We start from the raw sequence: 22,158 nt of genomic DNA, 5'->3' as shown, positions 1-22,158 counted from the left end.
GTCTCTCTTTGGAGGTTGGGTTGGGGATGCCACTTGCCCATGGTGGGATGCACCTGCATGCCCACACTTCGGTGTCTGATGCTTGGTTAGGTGGGCTGTGTGGTCAGCCACTCTAATTTCCAATGTTCCCAGGCTGTTTGGCATACAGAGAGATAGGGAAGGTAGCCATCATACAGGCAAAGGGACCTGTAAACTGAGGATTAGCCCCACAAGGATGCTAAAACTGAGCAATATACCTGGTAGTCTCCACTGGCAAGACTGGCTGGCAGGCTGACACTGTAAGCCCTCGCAACATCACCTGTCTGATTGCTGTCTGCTCGCAGGTACAGGAAGTGCCCTGTGAGCAGAAAAATTAATTAGAACAAAATGGCATACATTCATCCAGTCAACAAAAAATCTTTGTTGACAGATGTTTGCTTACTGGATACCCACTGCCTACTGATTAGAGAGGAATCTTGTTTAAAAAAAACTGGCATTTTCTTTTTCACGCATTTATAAAATAATTTCAAGACTTTGTGCTGAAACCTCTGTGACATAAGGGCATGATAGAGGCTACATTAGGGCTTCAGTGTGGATCTCTCATTGAGGTGGTAAACTCAGATACATTGGTGCCCTGAAAACCTATGGAAAAATGAATTTTAGCAGCATGGGAGCTGAAATTGCAAGACGTTCATTGGCCCACCAGTGAGTGCACCTCAGACAGCACTTCAACACCTTTCCAAACATTGGCTTGGGGGCACAAAAACTGGAATTTACAGTGAGCTCCTCCACAGCCAGTACTCCTACCACATTCTCTCCAGTGATTCTTGCTGGGAGTGACTTGGACTGAACTACCAGTTTCTGGTCCTTTGTCCCCAGAAAGGAAGGTCTAGCTAGGTTCTCAGGAGAAAGAAAAGAACTAAGAGAGAGGAGCAATGAAAGTGCAATCCTAGGGCCTATGTTACAAAAAGAATTGTGCTAACTCATGGTTCTAAGCCACAGCTAGGGCAGTGTTATCACAAGCGCTTTCTATTCATGCAAGCAAGAGAAAAAACATGCTATATCACGAATGCCCCTAATCTTGGCAGAGAACCTTGAACCAGGATAGGTTTTTAGCCTTAGTTCATAGAGGGCTCTAGCCTCCCTGTGTGTTACTTTCCAAGCTGACGGATGTTCTTCTGGACCTTTTTTATATAGGTCTATGAACCAGGACTGAAACCACAATGGTCTCAGTTTAAACACAGTCCCAGCTAACGCTGATGAACACAAAGGTGATTTGGTGAGGTGGGTTAAAGAATTTTAAAACCATCTCCCAAAAAACATGTTTGAGACTAGAGAGAGAGAGTGTACGCCATGAGGAACATACCTTTGGTGGCTAGCAAGGCAGATCCCATGAATGGAGCTTCTTGTGTCATTTCTTCAAAGCCCCTGATGGACCAGGAGGGAGACACAGTGTCATTCAATATCCAGCCACAGGAACCCTGCTCAAAAGAACAGTGTGCTCCTTCTGGGAGACTGTCTGCTGGAAAGGATTAGAAAAAATGGGGGTATTTCACACAGAGCTGATTAGGGAACAAAAGAGCAAGAAAACTGTAAAGTCAGCTATGGTCACTTTCACTATGTTTCCCTAGGGAGCAACAAAGGTAATACCCTATTGTCTTCTACCAAGAGAGAAGGTGGGTGAGGTAATATCTTTTATTGGACCAACTGCTGTTGGTGAAACAGACAAGCTTTTGAGATTACACAGAGCTCTTCCTCAGGTCAACACTGCATATTAGTCTTCTACCAAGAAACAGTAAAATGGCTTATTAGTTTATTTTCATGTATAGTAGTCACCATCAAAAACTTAATACTCATCACTTAGTAGGATGAGAGATATTTTTTATTCTAAGTGCAGTGGAAAACAGTGGTTCTCGAGAACCCATCATGTGATAACTGTTTGGTGACTGCTTTATGGGATACCAACAGATATTCCAGGGGTCCCCATGTCCTATGTAAAGACGGTACAATGGCTGATTATAGTAACTGTGAGTAAATTTAGAACAAAAAAATGACACTTCCTCAGATGGCGTATAGTCAGCCTATGGAATTCTCGACCATACTGCATGAGTAAAACACTTATCTGCATTTTTGAAAGGATAGTTTTCTGACCAGTAACATTTGTGGTGGTTCTAAGGATGGTCAGTGCTTCCAGTTGATCGGGATAAGGTCTGGAAGGGATTTCTCCCCCCAGTGAGACAGGTGTAAAAAGAAGAGCTTTTGCCTTCCTTTGAAGTAGCAGGAACTGCGCCCGGAAAGATACCAGACTTAGTAAGCTAATGGTTTCATCCTGTATAGAAAGTCCTATATTCCTCATCCCAGGAGTGCATTCCGTATGGATATCCCAGGTCCAGGTACCCAGTTAAACTAGGCAGACAAAATATATAAGTAATCTCTATGTGTAATCAATTTAATTAATCTATTTCACTTTCTAAATTATTATTCTTCCTGATGGGCTGAATAGGTAGAAAGCAGGTTTTTTTAACAATATCAGTCTGGTTTGTAGCTTTTGGTATGCATTTTTTATTAAAATTGTTTCTATATGCACCTGGTGTGTGGGATAGGTATATTTTATTATATAAAGCAATATATACATACAGTGAGTGGTTAGGTTAATCCGAGGTGTCTACTTCTAGTAGTATCTCAAGGGATATATTTCTTGACAAGTTATATGATACTAGTAGTTGGTAGATGGTACAGTGACCCACAGAAATTCCTGGTGAAATACATCCTAATTCTGACTATAGATTTGGTGGAACACCCTTTTTTAAGTGCTCACATGACCAGCCTAAATGAGCCGTCTTGGTCGGTTGGCTTTTGTGGTGGGGTGGTTTGACTGATGCAATTGGGATGACAAATGATACCTCTACGGGAATTCTGCCTCCCAAAATTAAAAAGTCTGTGCACAATAATTTAAAATTCTGCCTATTTTATTTGTCAAAATAACACAAGATAATCACACTCCTGCTCTCAGCTCCGAGCCCCAGCCGCTCAGGTCTGACAGTAGGAGCCCCAGTTGAATGTAACAGGTGTGGGCAGGAGTGCTGGGGGAAAATCACAAATTCTCTGTGAAATTATAAAATTCTGTGAAAAAGATAAATTCAAACGAACTTCTGCATTGCGGCATGGCACAGAATTTCAGCAGGACTAAAATGAGGAATGACTGAAGGAACCGATTAAGGGAGCGGGTTTCTTACTCACCACATATGGCCTCTTCATCCTCTTTGGCAGGGCAATCACTGTGAAAATCACAGACCTTCAAGTGGCTGACACAGCCACTGTGAGGGCAGGGGAAAGTGGAGCCCTTGTCATATGTGGAAAGATCCTTTCTTTCTTTTTCTAAAGGGTACAAAGAAAGAAGCCCAGAGAGAGGAGTCAGCAGGTGGACTAGAGCAGGGTTTTGGTTTGGATGGTTCCTCAGTCACACTCACACGTGCCTTCCCCCTTGCTACATTATAAAGACAATCAGTTCATAAAATAATAATTATTAATAATAATCATAAATACTCATTTAGTTTCAATGTTTGTGCCAGAAAGTCTCTGAGCCTGTAACAAAATGTCTCCAAAAAAGAAATTAATGAAAAAGCAATATGGCCCAATGAACAATCAGTAGAACTAGCTTGCAAATGAACCAAACTGGCACCACCTTCGTAATAGTAAATAAACATCTTACAGCCCACCCTAAACAAAAAATTAATCTACAGGCAAAGGGGGCAGCAATTGAAAGGCACAGACCCTGCACTGAGAAGGCCTTGCTCCCTGTTCTCTCAAGACTGTGTCATGGAACTGTCAGCAGTTCCAGTGAAGCTGTTCCCAGATGTTGCTAAAGATAGTCCTCCTAATAGACTCTATATCATTTAAGACTTTCAATAAATGTGAGACCTTGAAATGCATTCCCTGGATAATAGATAATCTTTATGGCTAGTAGATTTAGCACTGGTTTTATAAGATTCCCTTAGGGCACTCGGGTTATCAAATTGACCTGATTTATTGTGTTTTTTCCCAGTTCCCTCCCACCATCTCTCCATACTTCTTTGTTCTTGCATGATATTCAAAACCACAGCCATGTCTATAAATTATCCTCTCTGGTTTAAATCACTCAAGTTCCTTGCCACAGTGGGATTTTATTTTTTGCATGCAACACTTCACACACATAAAACCCATAAATGCTCCAACAGACAAGAAGATTATATCCAAAATTTAGGTTTTGTTTAAAAAACCTAAAGTAAATACAATAGAAAAAACTAATAGGATCAGAACATTTTAAAAAGTCAGTGAAAACAGTATTTTGTTGGATATTTGTAAATTTAAAGCTTTTTCTGCAGTTTGCAATCCAGAATCAATAGCATTATGCTAGTGCATGAGAACCATAAAATGAAGCTGAATAAGGCCCTGATCCTGCATGCTGCTTTGAGCAAATGGACCCCTGCACCTGTAGGGAGCATCACTGAAGTCAGTGAGGCATTGCACAGGTTCAGGGGTCTGTCTGCATGTAGCACTTAGTAGGATCAGGGCCTTTAACAAGATGAAACTGCCCAGGCTAGTTTCATTGCCAAGCTGAATGAACCATATGAAGTAAAAAGGAGCATACATGGTGAAAAACAAACTAAATTTGAATTGTTCTCTTTTTAATAATCTAAGGGTACGTCTATACTACCCGCCGGATCGGCGGGCTGTGTTCGCTGTATCACAGATTGATTTATTGAGTCTCATCTAGGCACGATAAATCAATCTGCTAATCAACACCCGTACTCCACCTCGACAGGAAGAGTAAGTGGAGTCGACGGGGGATCCTTGGCAGTCGACTCGCCATCGTGAGGATGGCCAGGTAGGTCAAACTAGGAAACTTCAACTTCAGCTACGCAAATAGCATAGCTGAAGTTGCGTATCTTAGTTCGAACCCCTATGCTAGTGTAGCCCAGGCCTAAGAGAGAGGTTCTTAACTTGGAAGTGCTAAATAGGTTTCATGTAGACAAGACCACCCTCCTTCTCTTTATGACTTTATGATGGAGGCGATTGGGAGGTAGTAAAACCTTTTTCTGTCAGAAGATAGGGTCACAGTATGGAAAAGACTCGAAACTACTGATCTCATGTGTTAGTGACACAGGAAGGGTTTTTTAATCTCAACAATGGCCCTTTAAGTAAAGGAAAAAAATCAAACCTTTATAAACAACACAGACATTTTGTTTTAAAAGATTCATGTGTGCTTCTAGCGCTATGTCTACACTGAAGACCATACAGCACACAGCAGAACTGGTACAGCTGTGTTGCTATAAGGTCTCCCGTGTAGCTGCTCTTTGCCGGCGGGAGAGAGCTCACTTACAAGCATCATTAAACCACCCCCAATGAGCGGCATTAGCTATGTTGGCAGGAGAGCCTTTCCTGCCAACATGGCACTGTCCACACCAGAACTTTTGTTGGTAAAATCTATGTCGGTAAGCGGTGTGAAAAAAAAGGTTTTGCAGACAAAAGTGCTAGTAGTGTAGGCAAAGCCCCACTCTCTGTTAGAGAGACAAGCTGGGTGAAGTAATATCTTTTATGGACCAATTTCTGTTGGCGAGACAGAAGCTTTTCATCTACACAGAGCTCTTCCTCAGATCTGGGAAAGGTACTAAGAGTGTCCCAGCTAATTACAAGATTGAACAGATAGTTTAGCAAAAATAGTTACCACATATTCTAAGGGACCACTAAAGGTGAAGTGGTGCATTAAAACCCCTGTAGTCTTAGGACAAAAAACAGGGTTAAAGGGTTACAGATTGTTGTAATAAAAAACAAATTGAGTGTCTTTCTAAATATCATGATTTTTAGTGTCTAGCAAAATTACGAAGTTATGTTCCCAGACCTGTCTTCTGAAAGTGTTGTGCAGGTTTCCTTTGAGGTTGGGGACTGATAGGGCAGATATAGAGTGATCGTTTTGTGAAAAGTGTTCATCCAACTAGTGATATGGTGTTTTTGTCTTTTATTATTTCAGTGGGTGAGTTCATTCAAGAGCATAGTGATTGTCTGGTTTCATCTACATAGCTGTTATTGGGGCATTTAGTGCAATGGATGAAGTACAGCACATGTTGTGATCGGAGTGCATGGGACCCATGGATCTTGAAAGGTGTGTGCAGGTTTTTCATCTGTAGTTCTGGCAGGGTCTGGTGCCGCTTTGAGTTGGTGGGTCCTGGTCTGTGTGGAGCTTGCTTCTGATGATGAGTTTGGATTAGTTGGGAGGTTGTTTGAAGGCCAGAAGAAGGGGTTTATGAAAGATTTCTTTCAGGATGGGATCAGCATCAAGTAGGGGTTGTAATGGTCTTATGATACCCTCTATGGATTTCAGCATGGGGTGGTAGGTGACAACTAGGGGTATGCAGTTGGAGGGGGTTATTGCGGCCTTCTAGATCATACTCAGCAATTTTAGTCAGTGTTCTTTTTTAATTTCTGGCTACATTCATTTAGATTTTCCAGCTCTTGCTAGATGTGTTGGAACCTACCATGGAAGCAGTCCCTGAACTGCAAGGAGCCCAATGCCAAGAGCCCACCCCCTTGTGCTCCACAGGTTGAATACAGCAGGGAGATCTCAAAAGGCCTCTCCACTTCGCCGATCTGAGCCATGAGTACTTTCCACTTCACCCTATAACAAGACAAGAAACAGCAATCACACATATGTTGAGCATCTGGGTGCCTTACCTGCTTAGGCACCTTTGTAAACCCTACTAGGTGCCTATCTACATCATGAGGCAACTAAATACCTTTAAATATCTGGCCCATGATGCTGGCTCCCTTCCTTGTTTCTAGTTCCTAAATGGCTTTAAAAGACAGCTAAAAACACATAAAATACATTCTTAATATTACATTTCCATGCAAAAAGTTTCCGTGCTAGCCACTGAGATGTTACGTCATTGTCAAAGGTCTGTTGGATCACAAAAGGGTGGGAGGTGGTTCACACAATGGTGAATAGGAGGTTTACACAAGACACTCGATTAAGATGTGGTGCTTACTATGAAAACATGAGAACCTCTGTTATAAGCACACAAAATTGAGTAGAAATGTCAGCAGCTTTAAGTGTCTATGGCCTTTCCCATTTACATCAGCCTGATTATCTACCTAATTCATTGCCAGTGTTTCACATCAACCACACACTCTTGCTCTGTCAGAGGATGCTGCTATCCTTCTCTATCTTCTCTCCCTCACCATCCCTTTGGTGGTTCACCCGCCCCAATCAAAACCAGCGTAGCCCTCAGCCCTCTCAGAAGATGAAAATGTTTCCCCTTTTCACACTTTTGGCATTTCATGAAGAATTCTAGCTTTCCCAAGATTGTAATATTTCATTCCATTTCAGAAATCTCCAGCACTGAAACACAACTCTATTACATCTGCCACAGAGCTATGTAACCAAGAGCCTCCAGCAGTGAGATGTGATTGTTTTGCTGCTTATTATATTACAGTATAGCCTCCAGGAATCTTCAGCACTAAGCTAGAAATGCATTTCTCTCTGCCATAACACCACACAAAATCTAAGACCATTCAGCCCTGGAACACAGTGCCACCATTTCCATTATATTACCTGATATACTATAGCCATCATGTTCCTCTGGCACAGAGACACAGCTTTGTTACCTCCACTGTAACACAGCACATTGCCTGCTTTCTCCAACTGAGTCACCACTGCATTATCACACCAGAGCAGCCAGGAACCTCTGATACTAAGTCACAATCACATTACCACCAGTCTGTATTGCAGCAGATCATCCAAGAACCTCCAGCACTGAATCATGACTGCATGACCTCCATTATATATTATAGTACTGTCTCCAACAAGCTCCAGCACTGAGACTTGACTCCATTAACTCCACTATCCAGTATGACAGCACAGCACCTAGAAACTGCAAGTGATATGTAGCTTTGCATCACCCAGAATGCTTAGGTGTACACCTTGTTATCAAGGAGCACTGCCCAGGTATTCCCTAGGGCAGCTGTATTCTGATTAAGTCCAAAATCCAACTGCAGCAAGTTCTCTATATACATAAATATTGCACTTTCTTTGCTTGGTCCTGGTCTCCAAACAGGGGCTATTCAGAGCCAATTTAATTTTCTTAATGGAATCAGGAACAAAGCCTTTAGTATATACAGCAGAAGATGGATCATTGAAGCTGCTTTCAGATAAGCCCAGCCTGGCAATACCTTTACTATCGATTTTATGTCAGGCTAGAGCTCAGTAAACTGGTTAATATTACTTCTCTTCTAAATACAGACATTGAAACTGCTGTGTACACTCTTAGGGGATCTCAGAGCCTGACATGTCTCTGGGCAATTTTCAAGGAAAGAATAAGAGTATGGATGTGCAAACAACTTGATGTTTAATTCAAGATAATTCAGGACGCATTGTGTGGCCCCAGTAATTTCTATTGTTCATCAATATTCTTAGCACTAGGAGGCTTGCAGCCTCTCTGTCTCCCTCTTTTGAACAAAGTCCCTTCCCCCCAATTCTGACCAGTCTTGTCTACTCAGTGCCTTACTATCTCCAATAAAGAGAGCTGCTGTTGAATTTCCAGGAACAATATTTAAGAGTCCAGACGACAACTTCTTTATTAAGAATGATGAGTTCAACTACATGAGCAGGAGAGTTAGCATGTTTTCTAAGCTAGAGGGATAGATTCGGACATAGATGTGACACTATGCTAAATCAGAGTACTTTATTAGAAGCATTAGAATTAGAAGCATTATATCAACTATTTCATTTCTCTGGTAGTTGATTGATGTGATGAAGGCTACATGAATAACGTAGCTGAACTCGACGTACTTAGATCTACTTACCGCAGTGTCTTCACTACGATAGGTCAACTGCTGATGCTCCGGTGGAGTACCAGAGTCGACGGGAGAGCGCTCAGTGGTCGATTTATCACATCTAGTGAAGACACGATAAATCGAGCCCTGCTGGATCAATTGCTCCAGAGGTAAGTGTAGACATGCCCTAAGGGAGTTAGCCAGATGGTGAATATCTGTACTTCTGTCTTATTGCTATTGATTAACTTTTGGAGGCAAAAAAGGAGAAACTTTTGTATGCTGGGAACTTGCCACTGAGTTTGGGAGGGCTCCAGGCTACTTTGCTGTGTTTGCTGAAGTTTGGTTGCTGACTGTCTGGGCTAGATCACCCTGCAGTTAGGTGAGTTAGTGCCTGATTCCTAGCAGGGCTCTAATGGGACTCTTTCAAGGGCCCTAGAAAGGCTCTTTGATGTGACAGCAGAGCAGTTTTTTTGAAGAGGCTAGTGATTAGAGGTAGCTGAAGGAGAGAGGATATGTCACTTATTCCAGCTGTGTGTGGGGCCCAAGCTTTAAAAACTATGCAGACTCCTGCCTGAGAGACTGAAGGAGTGAGCCAGCTGAGTTTAGCAGCAGAGGAAGGCAGGAAGGTAGGGTTTGGGTCAATTTACAGGTACTCTGCAAGGAAGAACCTGCAATGGGAGGAAAATGGCATATTGCCAACAGCACTGCTTATTCTTCCTCTGCCTGCACCTGCGGGGGCCCCGGCCAGACAGGCCTTCTGGCCCTGGAGGCTTCTACACAGGCACTGGTTTTGACTTGGTGGGCATGTGTCCTGCATGTCCCTGATGAAGAAAGCCAGGCAGGGGAAGCCAGCTGATGTGTGAGGTGCCTGTTGGTGAAATCCCTCAGGAAGTAGGTAAGAAAGCTGCAGGAGGAGATGGCTCGTTGGTGTAGCATCCAGGAGCAGGAGGACTTCATCAATAGGATGCATATGGAGACATTCAGGATGGAGGATGCTAACCAGCTAAAGATGGCTACAGCGGCCCGCAGTGAGGAAGGAGACACAGCTGCTCTAAGGGAAAGAGACTGGTTGCTGGCCACCTCGAGCTGTCGGCAGCACTTCACTCCCTAATCCAGTTCCCCATTGCAACTTGGTCAAGAACTGGGACTGGAAAAAGGAGGTGAGGAGCAGACCCCAATGGCTGAAAATGAGGAGCCACCTGCCTCCAAATCCAGGAGGCTCATGGCCACCACAAGCAAGAGGAAGAGACACAGAATGGGGTTATTAAGGACTCCCTTCTGAATGGGAAAGAGGCATCCATCTGCTGACCTGACTTGCTGTCCTTACAGGTGTGCTGTCTGCATGGAGTCTGCACCCAAGACATTACAGAAAGATTTCTGGAGCTTATCTGTTCTTCTTACCACTATCCCATGCTGCTCATTCACATGGGCATTAATGATACTGTCAAGTATAAACCTGAGTAGATCAACAGTGACTACCGGGCTCTGGGAGCAAGGGCGAAGGATCTAGAGGTGCAGGTGGTGTTTTTGTCAATCCTTCCAGTTGAGAGTAAGGACCCAGGCAGGGATGATGACATCCTGGAGATGATCACTCGGCTGCACAGATGGTGTCAATGGGAGGGCTTTGGCTTTCTCAACCATGAGATGCTGTTCCAGGAAGGAAGACTGCTGGGAAGAAATGGGCTCCACCTGACTACAAAGGGGAAGAGAATCTTTGCACAGTGACTCGCCAATCTAGTAAGGAGGATTTTAAATTAGGCTCAAAGGAGGCAGGTTGCAAAAGCCCACAGGTAAGTATAAAAAAAGGTGGAATTAACAGAGAACTAAGTGTTGCGGGGTAAATGGAAAATTACAGTTGGGTTGTAGGAGCAACAAGAGGGATAACAGTGATGGAATCTGCTCATCATCTTAGATATCTATACATAGATGCAAGGCGCATTGGGAATAAACAGGAAGTACTGGAATTATTAGTACATGAGCTGCATTATGACTTAGTTGGCATCACAGAGACTTGGGATAAATCTCATGACTGGAATATAAATCTCATGAAGGGGGATAGCTTGTTCAAGAAGGACAGGCAGGGAAAAAAGGGAGGACATATTGCATTATGTATCAAGAATATATACACTTGTTCTGAGGCGCAGGAGGTCAGGGGCAGAAGAGTTGACAGTCTCTGAGTGAAGAAAAAGGGTAAAAACCAGGGACAGTATCCATGGTAGGGGTCCTACTGTAAACCACCAAATTAGGAAGAGGTGATGGATGAAGAGATGGAACAATTAACAGAAATATCCAAAACACAAGACCCAATGTTAATAGAGGGGGATTTAACTACCCAGATATCTGTTGGAAAAGTAATACGGCAAAACACAAAATGTTTTTGGAATGTACTGGCGACTACTTTTTGTTTCAAAAAATGGAGGAAATAACCAGAGGGACAGCCATTTTAGACTTGATTCTGACTAACAGGGAGAAATTGGTTGTGAATCTGAAGGTTGAAGGCAATTTGAGTGAAAATAATCATGAAATAATAGACTTAATGATTCTAAGGAAAGAAAGGAGGGGGAGCAGCAGAGTAAGGACAATAGCCTTCAAAAAAGCAAACTTTAACCATTTCAGAGAACAGGTGGGCATGGATCCATGGAAAAAAAATCAAAGGGAAAAAGGAGTTCAGGAGAGCTGGCAGTTTCTCAAAGAAACAATATTAAAGGCACAACAGCAAACTATCTCAGTGTGAAGGAAAGATAGGAAGAATTGTAAGAGGCCGATATGGCTCCATCAGGAGCTCTTTTAATGACCTGAAAATCAAAAAGAAATCTCACAAAAAACAGAAATGGACATATTGCTAAGGATGATTACAAAAGAATAGCACAAGCATTTAGGGACAAAAACAGAAAGGCTAAGGCACAAAATGAGTGACACCTAACAAGGGACATAAAAGGCAGTAAGGAGAGATTCTATACGTACGTTAGGAGCAAGAGAAAGACTAAGGGAAAGGCCAGGTGGTGAAGGAGTTGGGGGCGCAGGTGGTGTTTTCATCCTCCACTTAGCAAGGAAGGGAAGTTAATCATGGACAATAATGGACAACATCAAGAAGGCTGAAGTCTTAAATGTCTAATTTTGCATCAATCTTCACTAAAAAGGTAAATTGTGACCAGAAACTTATCACAATTAATATTAACAACAAAGGGGAAAGAACACAAGCCAAAATAGGGAAAGAACAGGATAAAGAACATTTAGGAAAGTTGGATGTATTCCAGTCAGCAGGGCCTGATGAAATTCACCTTAGCATATTTAAGGAACTAGCTGAAGCAATCACAGAACCATTAGCAATTTTCTTTGAGAACTCATGGACAGTGAGTGAGTTCCCAGGGGGCTGGCAAAGGGTTAACATAGTGCCTATTTTTAAAAATGGGAACAAAGAGGAACTGTGGAATTCTAGACCAGTCAGCCTAACTTTGATACCTGGAAAGACATTGGAACAAACTATTAAACAATCAGTCTGTGAACATCTAGAAGATGATAGTGCTATAAATAATAGCTAACGTAGATTTGTCAAGAACAAATAATACCAAACCAAAGTAATTTCCTTCTTGGACAGGGTTACTGGCCTACTGAATAGGAGAGAAGCAGTAGATGTGATATATCTTGATTTTAGTAAGGCTTTTGACACAGTCCCACATGACAAGATTAGAGTCTTTAGATGAACAAATATTCTCAGGGAAGCAGTTGTCACAAACACATTTGAATTCTCTTACAAGTGATTATCCACTAGAATATGAGAATGTGCGCTACTATGAAGAAATTCCAGAGTATGAAAACTTGCCTTTTATTCAGTCTTCTGATAAAAATCCATGGTTTGAATGAGAGAATTCCAGCAGTGTGGTGGAAGACCATGATACAAATGTATATGAGGTGGAAGACCCATATGACGCTACAAGCAGCCATTCAAGACATGGCAGGTAATGTAGGAGGAAAGTGTGTGTAAAATAGATCCAGCTCTGTGTGCTGGATACAGACAAATTTTTATTGTTGTTTGAATGGTGAATTTAGGAAATATGCTTGTTTCATAATGTGTTGGCAAAACAATATAAACTGGCTATCAGGAAGTTTAGACTTGAAATTAGACGAAGGTTTCTAACCATCAGAGGAGTGAAGTTCTGGAACAGCCTTCCAGGGGTATAGTGGGGGCAAAAGACATATCTGGCTTCAAGACTAAGCTTGAGAAGTTTATGGAGGGGAAGATATAATGGGATAGCCTAATTTTGGCAATTAATTCGTCTTTGACTACTAGCGGTAAATATGCCCAATGGCTTGTGATGGGATGTTAGATGGGGTGGGATCTGAGTTACTACAGAGAATTCTTTCCTGGGTGTCTGTCTGTCTGAGTCTTGCCCACACGCTCAGGGTTTAGCTGATCGCCATATCTGGGGTCGAGAAGGAATTTTCCTCCAGGGCAGATTGGCAGAAGCCCTGGTTTTTTTTTTTACCTTCCTCTGCAGCATGGGGCACAGGTCTCTTGCTGGAAGATTCTCTGCACCTTGAAGTCTTTAAACCATGCTTTGAGGACTTCAGTGGGTCAGACACAGGTTTGATACAGGAGTGGGTGGGTGAGATTCTGTGGCCTGCATTATGCAGGAGGTCAGACTAGATGATCATAATGGTCCCTTCTGACCTTAAAATCTATGAGTCTATGATCTATGACATTCTCATAAGCAAACTAAGGAAAGCAAACTAAGGAGAGAGTCCAGCAGAAAGCAACATGCAATGATAAAACGTTTAGAAAACAGTGTATGAGGAAAGATTTAAAAAACTGGGCATGTTTAGTACTGAGAGAAGCATATTGAGGAGGGAGTTGATAACAGACTTCAGATATGTTAAGAGGTGTTATAAAGACAATGGTCATCAATTGTTCTCCATGTCAGCTGAAGGTAGGACAAGAAATAATGGGCGTAATCTGAAGCAAGGGAGATTTAGATTAGACATTAGGAAAAACTTTCCAACTATAAGGATAGTTAAATACTGGAATAGGCTTCCTAAGGAGGTTGTGGAGCTGGATTAGATGATCTCTTGAGTTCTTTTCCAGTACTACATTTCTATGATTCTAAAATTGCTTCAGGACTTCAGAATTTATTCAGAGATGACCTAAAATATGAGAGGCTCTCTAGACAAAGATGTCAAACATCAGTCCATCTCAGGCTCAGATTTGTCTCCTCTTAGGAATTGTACCCCAAGTCCATTTCAGAGAGGCACAGAAATCCAAGTTCCATTTTTTCTCCTGTCAGGGATTGTAGCACAGAGATCCAGTTCTAGAAAGCCCATTTCCTCCCTGAGGCTACACCTAGGGTGCATTCCAGGGTGCCACTGATTTAATCTCCTTGTTACAAGTGAACTAAGAGATTGAGGGAGTTTTCTCCATATCTGATCCTAGGACAGACTTTGTTATTGGATGGCTTTCACTTTGGACACTTTCCATTAAGTGGCAGAGTATTGACCCACATGACCAGAATGTAATAGATTGGTGGCACCAACCCGACATAAGCCTTATTTCAGTAGCAGAGAGCTGTTGCTGGCGTGGATTATGGACCTGCTTCTACAGTCCTGCAATTTACATTCACACACGTAGGGCAAGACCCAGCATCTAACTCCAGCAGTAACTTCTGATATCTGAGTGAGGATTATTGTCCCTTTAGCTGGTGTTGATCAATCATCAGGAATATGGGAATTCCTATACTAGAACAAACAAGATTTGTTTGCTCTGGTACCTTGCCTCTCACTGTGGCCAATGCCTAATATTTTAGAGGAAGAAGAAAAAATGAACATAGTACACCTGGATATTTGAGCATTACTATACCATCGAAGAGAAAAGCACTTCCTGGCCCCAGCTAGTGGTCATCTTTTGCCCTGAAGAATGAGGATTAGCAGCTCCTCTTTATTCTAAATACTGCAACTACAGATGCAGTTTTAGGGTTTTCACCTATGCTGTGAAATTTAGACCAGGGACTCTGATATTTGGTTTGTTCTAGCCATCTCTTTTCTCCATTTTTTCACTAGAAAGCTTTTACAGAGACTGATCTGAACTGTGGGTATGACAGACAGAACAGTAGCTTCAGCACTACCAATCTGAGGATGGTTCACCAATCTGAGAGCTAAGCACCAATCAGAAAAGCACTTCCTTCTCATGCATAATACACAAATGTAGGACAGAATCCTAGGGAAAAAGCACCATTGATGAATTCAGAATGAAGAGCTGAATATTACAGCAGACCCCCAGAACCAGAAAGACAAGAACCCAGTGAAGTGTTCTATCTGGAACTGGGGATTGGGTATGGCTAGACAACAGGGGTGAGGATTATGGGGAAGGGCTGAGGTAGGCTTTTCTTTGGTTTCTGCCTACCTGAAAAGGTAGGAGTGCTAATTTTTTCTTCATATGTTACTAATCATCCCTCAACAATATCATGTGGTAATGACTGCCTGTAATGAGGCGGCCTGGCTCCCAGCCGCCCCGGAGGACGAAGAGCCCAGCCGGAGGCTGGACTGGGCGGAGCTACGGAGCTCTGAGCCCGCCCCACAAAGGGTCAAGCACCGACCCAGAAGTATAAAGGCGGGCCCTCCAAGCTCAATGAGGCCCCAGTGGCCGGAGCAAGCGGACATCCCTCCGGGAGCTCGGGACTGGGAGATTCCTGCAACCCAGGGTAGCCACCCAGGGTGGCCCAAACTTCCCCATGCTCGCTACCCAGAGGAGCTGTCGGAGCTCCCCGTGCTCATTATCCAGAGAAGCTGCCAGAGCTCCCCTGTGCTCGTTATCCAGAGGAGCTGCTGGAGCTCCCCCGTGCTCGTTATCCAGAGGAGCTGCTGGAGCTCCCCCATGCTCATTATCCAGAGGAGCTGCTGGAGCTTCCCCGTGCTCGCTACCCCGAGGAGCTGCCGGACCTACCCTCCAGCCCCAACTGGGACGAACCCATGCACCTGGACCCTGCGGAGGATGACCCCAGGATCCAGGTAAGCCCCGAGGGGGAGTCTGGAAGTAGCTCAGGGGCAGCCGACCCTAGTCTGGCTGCAGCAGAACCAGAGCCAATGTCAGTGTGTTGCGGCCAGGATCCCCACTGACACAGCAGCAGGTTGCCTGCCGCTGTTAGGGCCCTGGGCTGGGACGCAGAGGAGTGGGCAGGCCTGCGTCCCCCCTGCCACCCCACTCACGGGTGGTAGTCTCCCCCTTGCCCCAACATTCAGGCCCAGAAGCCTGGGCCTCTTACCTTCTATAAACTGAACTGCTTGCTCAGCCCCTGCCTGAGGGTCTGAGCCCTGCACCAGTGTTTGTTGCCTCGCCCTGATCCAGGGCCTGGGCTCTATAAACTGACCTGCTTGCTCAGCCCCGCCTGAGGGTCTGAGCCCTGCACCAATGTTTGTTGCCCCGCCCTGATCCGGGGCCTGGGCTCTATAAACTGAACTGCTTGCTCAGCCCGTGCTGGAGGGTCTGAGCCCTGCACCACTGTTTGCTGCCCTGCCCTGATCCAGGGCCTGGGCTTGATAAACTGAACTACTTGCTCAGCCCTGGTCTGAGGCCCTGAATCCTGAACTGTTGTTGTCACCCCAGGTAGTGAGGCAGCCTGGCTCCCAGCCGCCCCAGAGAGGGGTGAACCCCTTCTCCCAACAGCAGACTTCTACATGTGGTACCAGAAGTGGGGACTCTGCCCAGAATGTGGGCACGAGCCCTCCACCCCAGTGAGAAAGGGGCTGGAGGGGAGAGAAACCCCCCCCAAGACATGGATCTGTCCCAGTTCTTCGCCTTCCTGACAGAGAGCCAGGAGCAACAGCAGGCGGCCCAGTTGCAGCAGCAGCAGGAGCAGCGGGCCGCCCAGCTCCAGCAATAACAGCAGCTGGTCGAACAGCTAGGAGCCCAGCAACACCAGCTGGTTCAGGATCTGACCACCCAGCATCAGGACTTCCAGCGGCAATGCTTACAACAGTTCGCGATGGCGCTGTCCCGACCCTCGGAACCCCAGCCGGGAGGCCCGGAGGGGACCCCGCGGCTAAACCCGCCTCTCCGGCTAACCAAGATGAGCCCCAGCGATGATCCAGAAGCCTTCCTCGTAACGTTTGAGCGGGTAGCGGTCATCGCGGGGTGGGCCCAAGACCAATGGGCTTCCCTCCTGGCCCCATACCTGACCGGTACCACTCAGACGGTCTATCGAGGCTGTCCGCGGAGACGGCCCAGGACTACAACCAAGTAAAGGCGACAATTTTAGATGCCCTGGATGTGAGTCTGGAGACCTTCCGGCAGCAGTTTTGGAGCCTGGCCTACCCCACCGGGGCCCGGCCCTGGATGTTGGCCCATGAACTAAGAGAAGCATGCAAGCGGTGGTTGCAGCCCGAAAGCCGAATGCTGGAGGAGCTCACGGAACAGATCATATAGGAACAATTTATCCACATACTCCCGCCGCAAGGAAATGCCTGGGTCCTCCGCCATCGGCCTACGATGCTAGCCACTGCCATCATCCTGATGGAGAACTTCCTGGCTGCTGAGACACCGATGGGTCCAACCCTTTGAGTAGCCACCCCTGGGGTGGGGTGCCCCAACCCCGAAAGGAGGGGGGCTCCCGCCCGGGCTGATTCTTGAGTTTCCTACTGGGGTTCTGAGCCCTGACCCCGCTGAGGCCGCGGGGTGACAAGCTCCAGCCCCTTCTTCAGTGGCATGGGGGGCCACTTGGAGCCCTCCCCAGGGAGCCGCAGGGACATGTCCCCAGCTGGGACGAGCAGACCTTGGGCCCTGCTTTTCCTGCGGGGAGTACGACCATCTACGGCGGGACTGCCCAGCGATGGAGTGCACCTTTGGCCAGGTCTGCTCTGGGGAAGCCCGTGCCCAACATCCCCAAGCAGCCAAGATCACAGTGCCCGTGGTCGTGCAGGGTTACCCAGTGGTGGTCCTCATTGATTCAGGCTGCAGCCAGACGCTGGTCCGGCAAAACTTAGGTCCCCAGGCCAACACCCGCCTGGGGATGATCCGGCTGCAGTGTATCCACGGGGACATCCGGCCATACCCCAGTACTCGGGCCCAGCTAACAGTAGAGGGGGTCACCCGACCAATGGTGGTGGGTCTAGCCCCAGCCTTGCGTACCCAGTGATCCTGGGGCGGGACTGGCCAGAGTTCACAGAAGTCTTCCGCTGCAACACCAGGGAACACCCGAGGGTCACGCCAGCCTTGGGAGGAGATCCCCCTGAGACTGGGGCAGAGGAAGGAGAAGCATCCAACCCCACTGAACTGACAAGAGAATCGGAGGACTCTCCCTCGGAAGCGGTTGAGGAGCCCCTGCTTCAGACTGACTTTTGCCGTGATCAAAGGGCCAATCCCATGCTCAAGCGGGCGTATGAACAATTGGCCGCTGTCGATGGCATCGTCATTGATCCCCACCGGGCGGCCCAGTGGCCACACTTTGAACTACGACAGGAACACCTTTATTGGGTCGAGAGGGACCCCCATACGGGGGAGTCCCAGAATCAACTCCTCGTGCCCCAGGGCCATTGGCGGGCCATCAAGAAACTAGCCCACAACGTCCCAGCAGCTGGACACCTAGGCCACGAGAAGACTTTGTCCTGGATTTTGACGCGCTTCTTCTGGCCAGGCGTACACCAGGAGGTGAGGAACTACTGTAAGTCCTGCCCAGACTGCCAGTTGGCTGCTCCAGCCCAGACCCGCAAGGCGCCCCTAATCCCCATGCCCTTAATCGAAACCCCCTTCAAGCGAGTGGCCATGGACCTGGTGGGCCCGCTCCCCAAAAGCGTTGCAGGGTTCCAGTATATACTGGTCATGGTGAATTATGCTACCCGGTTCACTGAGGCCATACCCCTCCGAAACACCATGACCCGCAGCATTGCAGGTGAGCTCGTGAAGATCTTCGCCCGCGTAGGCTTGCCCCGGGAAATCCTTACAGACCAGGGCATCAACTTTACTTCTTGGCTATTGCAGCAGGTGTGTGAGGTCTTGGAGATCAAGCAGCTACGCACGTCGGTCTACCATCCCCAGACTGACGCGTTGGTCGAACGATTTAATCGGACTCTTAAGAATTTGCTACGTAAGTTCCCCCAAGCCGATCTCCGCCGCTGCAACCAGTTACTTCTACCTCTGCTCCTGGCGGTTCGGGAGGTTCTACAGTCATCTACCAAGTTCTCCCCATTCGAACTACTGTACAGTCGATGCCCACGGAGCCTCTTGGACCTAATGCGGGAGACATGGGAGCAAGCCCCGTCACCCGCCCAGGGCCTCTTAAAGTACGTACTCCAGCTTCAGGAGCGCCTTGCGCAGGCTGGGGCCCTGGCGCGCGAGAATTTGAAAGCCGTGCAAGAGACTCAGGCCCAGACCTACAACCGCGAGGTGCGGACTCGCAACTTCCAGCCCGGAGATCAGGTTTTACTCCTCCTCTCCTCCATTGAATCAAAGATTCTGGCCCAGTGGCAAGGGCCTTATGAGGTGGTCCGAAAGATTGGGCCCGTCACATACGAGATCTACCAGCCCGACTGATGCAAGAAAAGGCAAAGCTACCACGTGAACCTTCTCAAACCGTGGAGGGAGCGAGAAATGCTGTTGATTAACCCCTACCAGCCGGAACCCGAGCTGGACCCCAGGTAACATGTTCGGAGGACCCCGAAGGACCCCAGCTTGGAGAGACACTGACAGCGGAACAACTTAAACAGACCCGATGTCTCCTACAGGTGTTCCCTCACACCTTCACAACCCAACCGGGATACACCACCCTCGTCCATCTCACCATTTAGACCGAACCGGGCGTGGTGATTCAAGGCGCGACCAGGCCCTTGCCGTATCACGTACGACAGGTCATCGAGGAGGAAGTATGGGCCATGCTGGACTTGGGGGTCATCGAACTGGCACAAAGCAAATGGCACAGCCCAGTGGTGCTGGTACCGAAGCCAGATGGCACCTGATGATTCTGCATCGATTTCAGATGCATCAATGCCATCTCGAAGTTCGACGCATACCCGATGCCCCGGGTAGATGAGCTACTCAGCTGATTGGGAGAGGCCCGTTACATCACCACCCTTGATCTGAGTAAGGGGTATTGGCAGATCCCCCTCAAGCTGGCCTCCAGGGAGAAGACCGCTTTTGCCACCCCTACGGGCCTGTACCAGTTTACCCGGATGCCCTTCAGCCTCCATGGGGCCCTGGCCACGTTTCAGCGGCTGATGGACCGCCTCCTCCAGCCACATTAGGACTACGTGGCTGCTTACCTTGATGATATGGTTATTTATAGTCACCAATGGGAGAACCACCTTGAGCGGGTAGCCGCAGTCCTGAGGTCCCTGCGGGCAGCCGGGCTGACCGCCAACCCAAAGAAGTGCCTTATTGGTTGTCAAGAAACGACCTACCTGGGGGTATATACCATCGGGAATGGACAAGTAAAACCCCTCGTGGGAAAAGTTCAGGCCATTGTAACCTGCCCTCTGCCAGCCACAAAATGCCAGGTACGCCAGTTCCTGGGACTGGCCAGCTACTATCGGCGGTTCATTCCCCAATTTGCGGCTATTGCAGCCCCCTTGACTGGTTTGTTGACCAAGGACAGCCCGCTGCAAGTAAGGTGGACCCGAGAGTGCGACAATGCATTCCAGACACTCAAGGCAAGCCTCTGCCGCAAACCTGTTCTATATAGCCCTGATTTTGACCGGCCATTCATCCTCCAGACAGATGTCTCGGAGGTGGGACTTGGGGCTGTCCTCTCCCAAGAGGTCGACGGGGAAGAACATCTGGTCATCTATATCAGCAGGAAGCTGTTCCAAGGGAGAAGAACTACGTGGTAGTAGAAAAGGAGGCCCTCGCCGTAAAGTGGACCTGTGACGCATTGCAGTATTATCTCCTTGGAGTCCTATTCACGCTCGTCACTGATCATGCTGCACTCCAATGGCTGGTCTGAATGAAAGACCATAATATTAGGCTACAGTGGTGGTACCTGGTGTTACAGCCCTATGCCTTTACGGTTCACCACAGGGCTGGGAAGGACCACGCTAATGCGGACGTTCTTTCCCGCGTGGGAGGCATGGAAGGGTCTGGCCCCGCTGCACAGGAGCCAGACTTGAGTGGGGGGGTGTGTAATGAGGCGGCCTGGCTCCCAGCCGCCCCGGAGGACGAAGAGCCCAGCCGGAGGCTGGACTGGGCAGAGCTACGGAGCTCTGAGCCTGCCCCGCAAAGGGTCAAGCGCCGACCTGGAAGTATAAAGGCGGGCCCTCCGAGCTCAGTGAGGCCCCAGCGGCTGGAGCGAGCGGATGTCCCTCTGGGAACTCGGGACTGGAAGACTCCTACAACCCGGGGTAGCCGTCCAGGGTGGCCTGAGCTCCCCCGTGCTCATTATCCAGAGAAGCTGCTGGAGCTCCCCCGTGCTCGTTATCCAGAGGAGCTGCTGGAGCTCCCCCGTGCTCGTTATCCAGAGGAGCTGCCGGACCTACCCTCCAGCCCCAACTGGGACGAACCCATGCACCTGGACCCTGCGGAGGACGACCCCAGGATCCAGGTAAGCCCCGAGGGGGAGTCTGGAAGTAGCCTGTGGGCAGCCGACCCTAGTCTGACTGTAGCAGAACCAGAGCCAATGTCAGTGTGTTGCGGCCAGGATCCCCACTGACACAGCAGCAGGTTGTCTGCCGCTGTTAGGGCCCTGGGCTGGGATGCAGAGGAGTGGCCTGCATCCCCTCTGCCACCCCACTCACGGGTGGCAGTCTCCCCCTTGCCCCAACACTCAGGCCCAGAAGCCTGGGCCTCTTACCTTCTATAAACTGAACTGCTTGCTCAGCCCCTGCCTGAGGGTCTGAGCCCTGCACCACTGTTTGCTGCCCCGCCCTGATCCAGGGCCTGGGCTTCATAAACTGAACTACTTGCTCAGCTCTGGTCTGAGGGCCTGAGTCCTGAACTGTCATTGTCACCCCAGGTAGTGAGGCGGCCTCGCTCCCAGCCACCCCAGAGAGGGGTGAACCCCCTCTCCCAACAGCGGACTTCTACAGTGCCATACGTTTATGATATGCTGCCTTATCTCTACACTATCATTTGGTCATTGTACTTCCTGTTCTACTCCTAACCGTACAGTATTGTTTAGAAGCAGACAAAAACATGTAAAAATCCCAAACCATCCAAAAATCCAATTACTTCAAGCTGGTCTTCCTGTCAATTGATAGCACAGGCCTTCAGATATAAAAGAGAAACTGGTCTTGGGCCATGTGCCTGCCATGGAGAAGCTAGATCAATATGTCCATCCTGGACTTGTGTAGATATTTTTTAAATCAATCCATTGTAAAAGAAAAAGAAAGGAATCATATTTTTTCCAAGAGTCTCTAATTCCATCCCCTTGTTTTCCTTCTTCCACATATTTTAAACAT

At 47.5% G+C, this 22,158-nt stretch overlaps 1 protein-coding gene across 3 annotated transcripts in view; it reads right to left on the bottom strand.

Annotated features, from left to right (window-relative positions):
- LTK (leukocyte receptor tyrosine kinase) overlaps positions 1 to 22,158 on the bottom strand; it is a 159,260-nt gene that overhangs the window by 69,537 nt on the left and 67,565 nt on the right. For 2 of the 3 annotated variants that reach the window (XM_050954786.1, XM_050954788.1), the window contains 4 exons: positions 6,495 to 6,634; positions 3,220 to 3,357; positions 1,346 to 1,501; positions 237 to 337 (listed from right to left, as the gene is read on the bottom strand). In XM_050954786.1, coding sequence (XP_050810743.1) covers positions 237 to 337; positions 1,346 to 1,501; positions 3,220 to 3,357; positions 6,495 to 6,634 — 535 coding nt within the window. The remainder of the gene's footprint in view (positions 1 to 236; positions 338 to 1,345; positions 1,502 to 3,219; positions 3,358 to 6,494; positions 6,635 to 22,158) is intronic. The other variant, XM_050954787.1, reaches the window with a different exon arrangement.

Source organism: Gopherus flavomarginatus, chromosome 5, assembly GCF_025201925.1.
Source record: "Gopherus flavomarginatus isolate rGopFla2 chromosome 5, rGopFla2.mat.asm, whole genome shotgun sequence".
NCBI classification, from domain to species: domain Eukaryota; kingdom Metazoa; phylum Chordata; order Testudines; family Testudinidae; genus Gopherus; species Gopherus flavomarginatus.
Note: the sequence above shows the minus strand (reverse complement) of the source record. Positions and strands in the feature narration are given on the sequence as shown.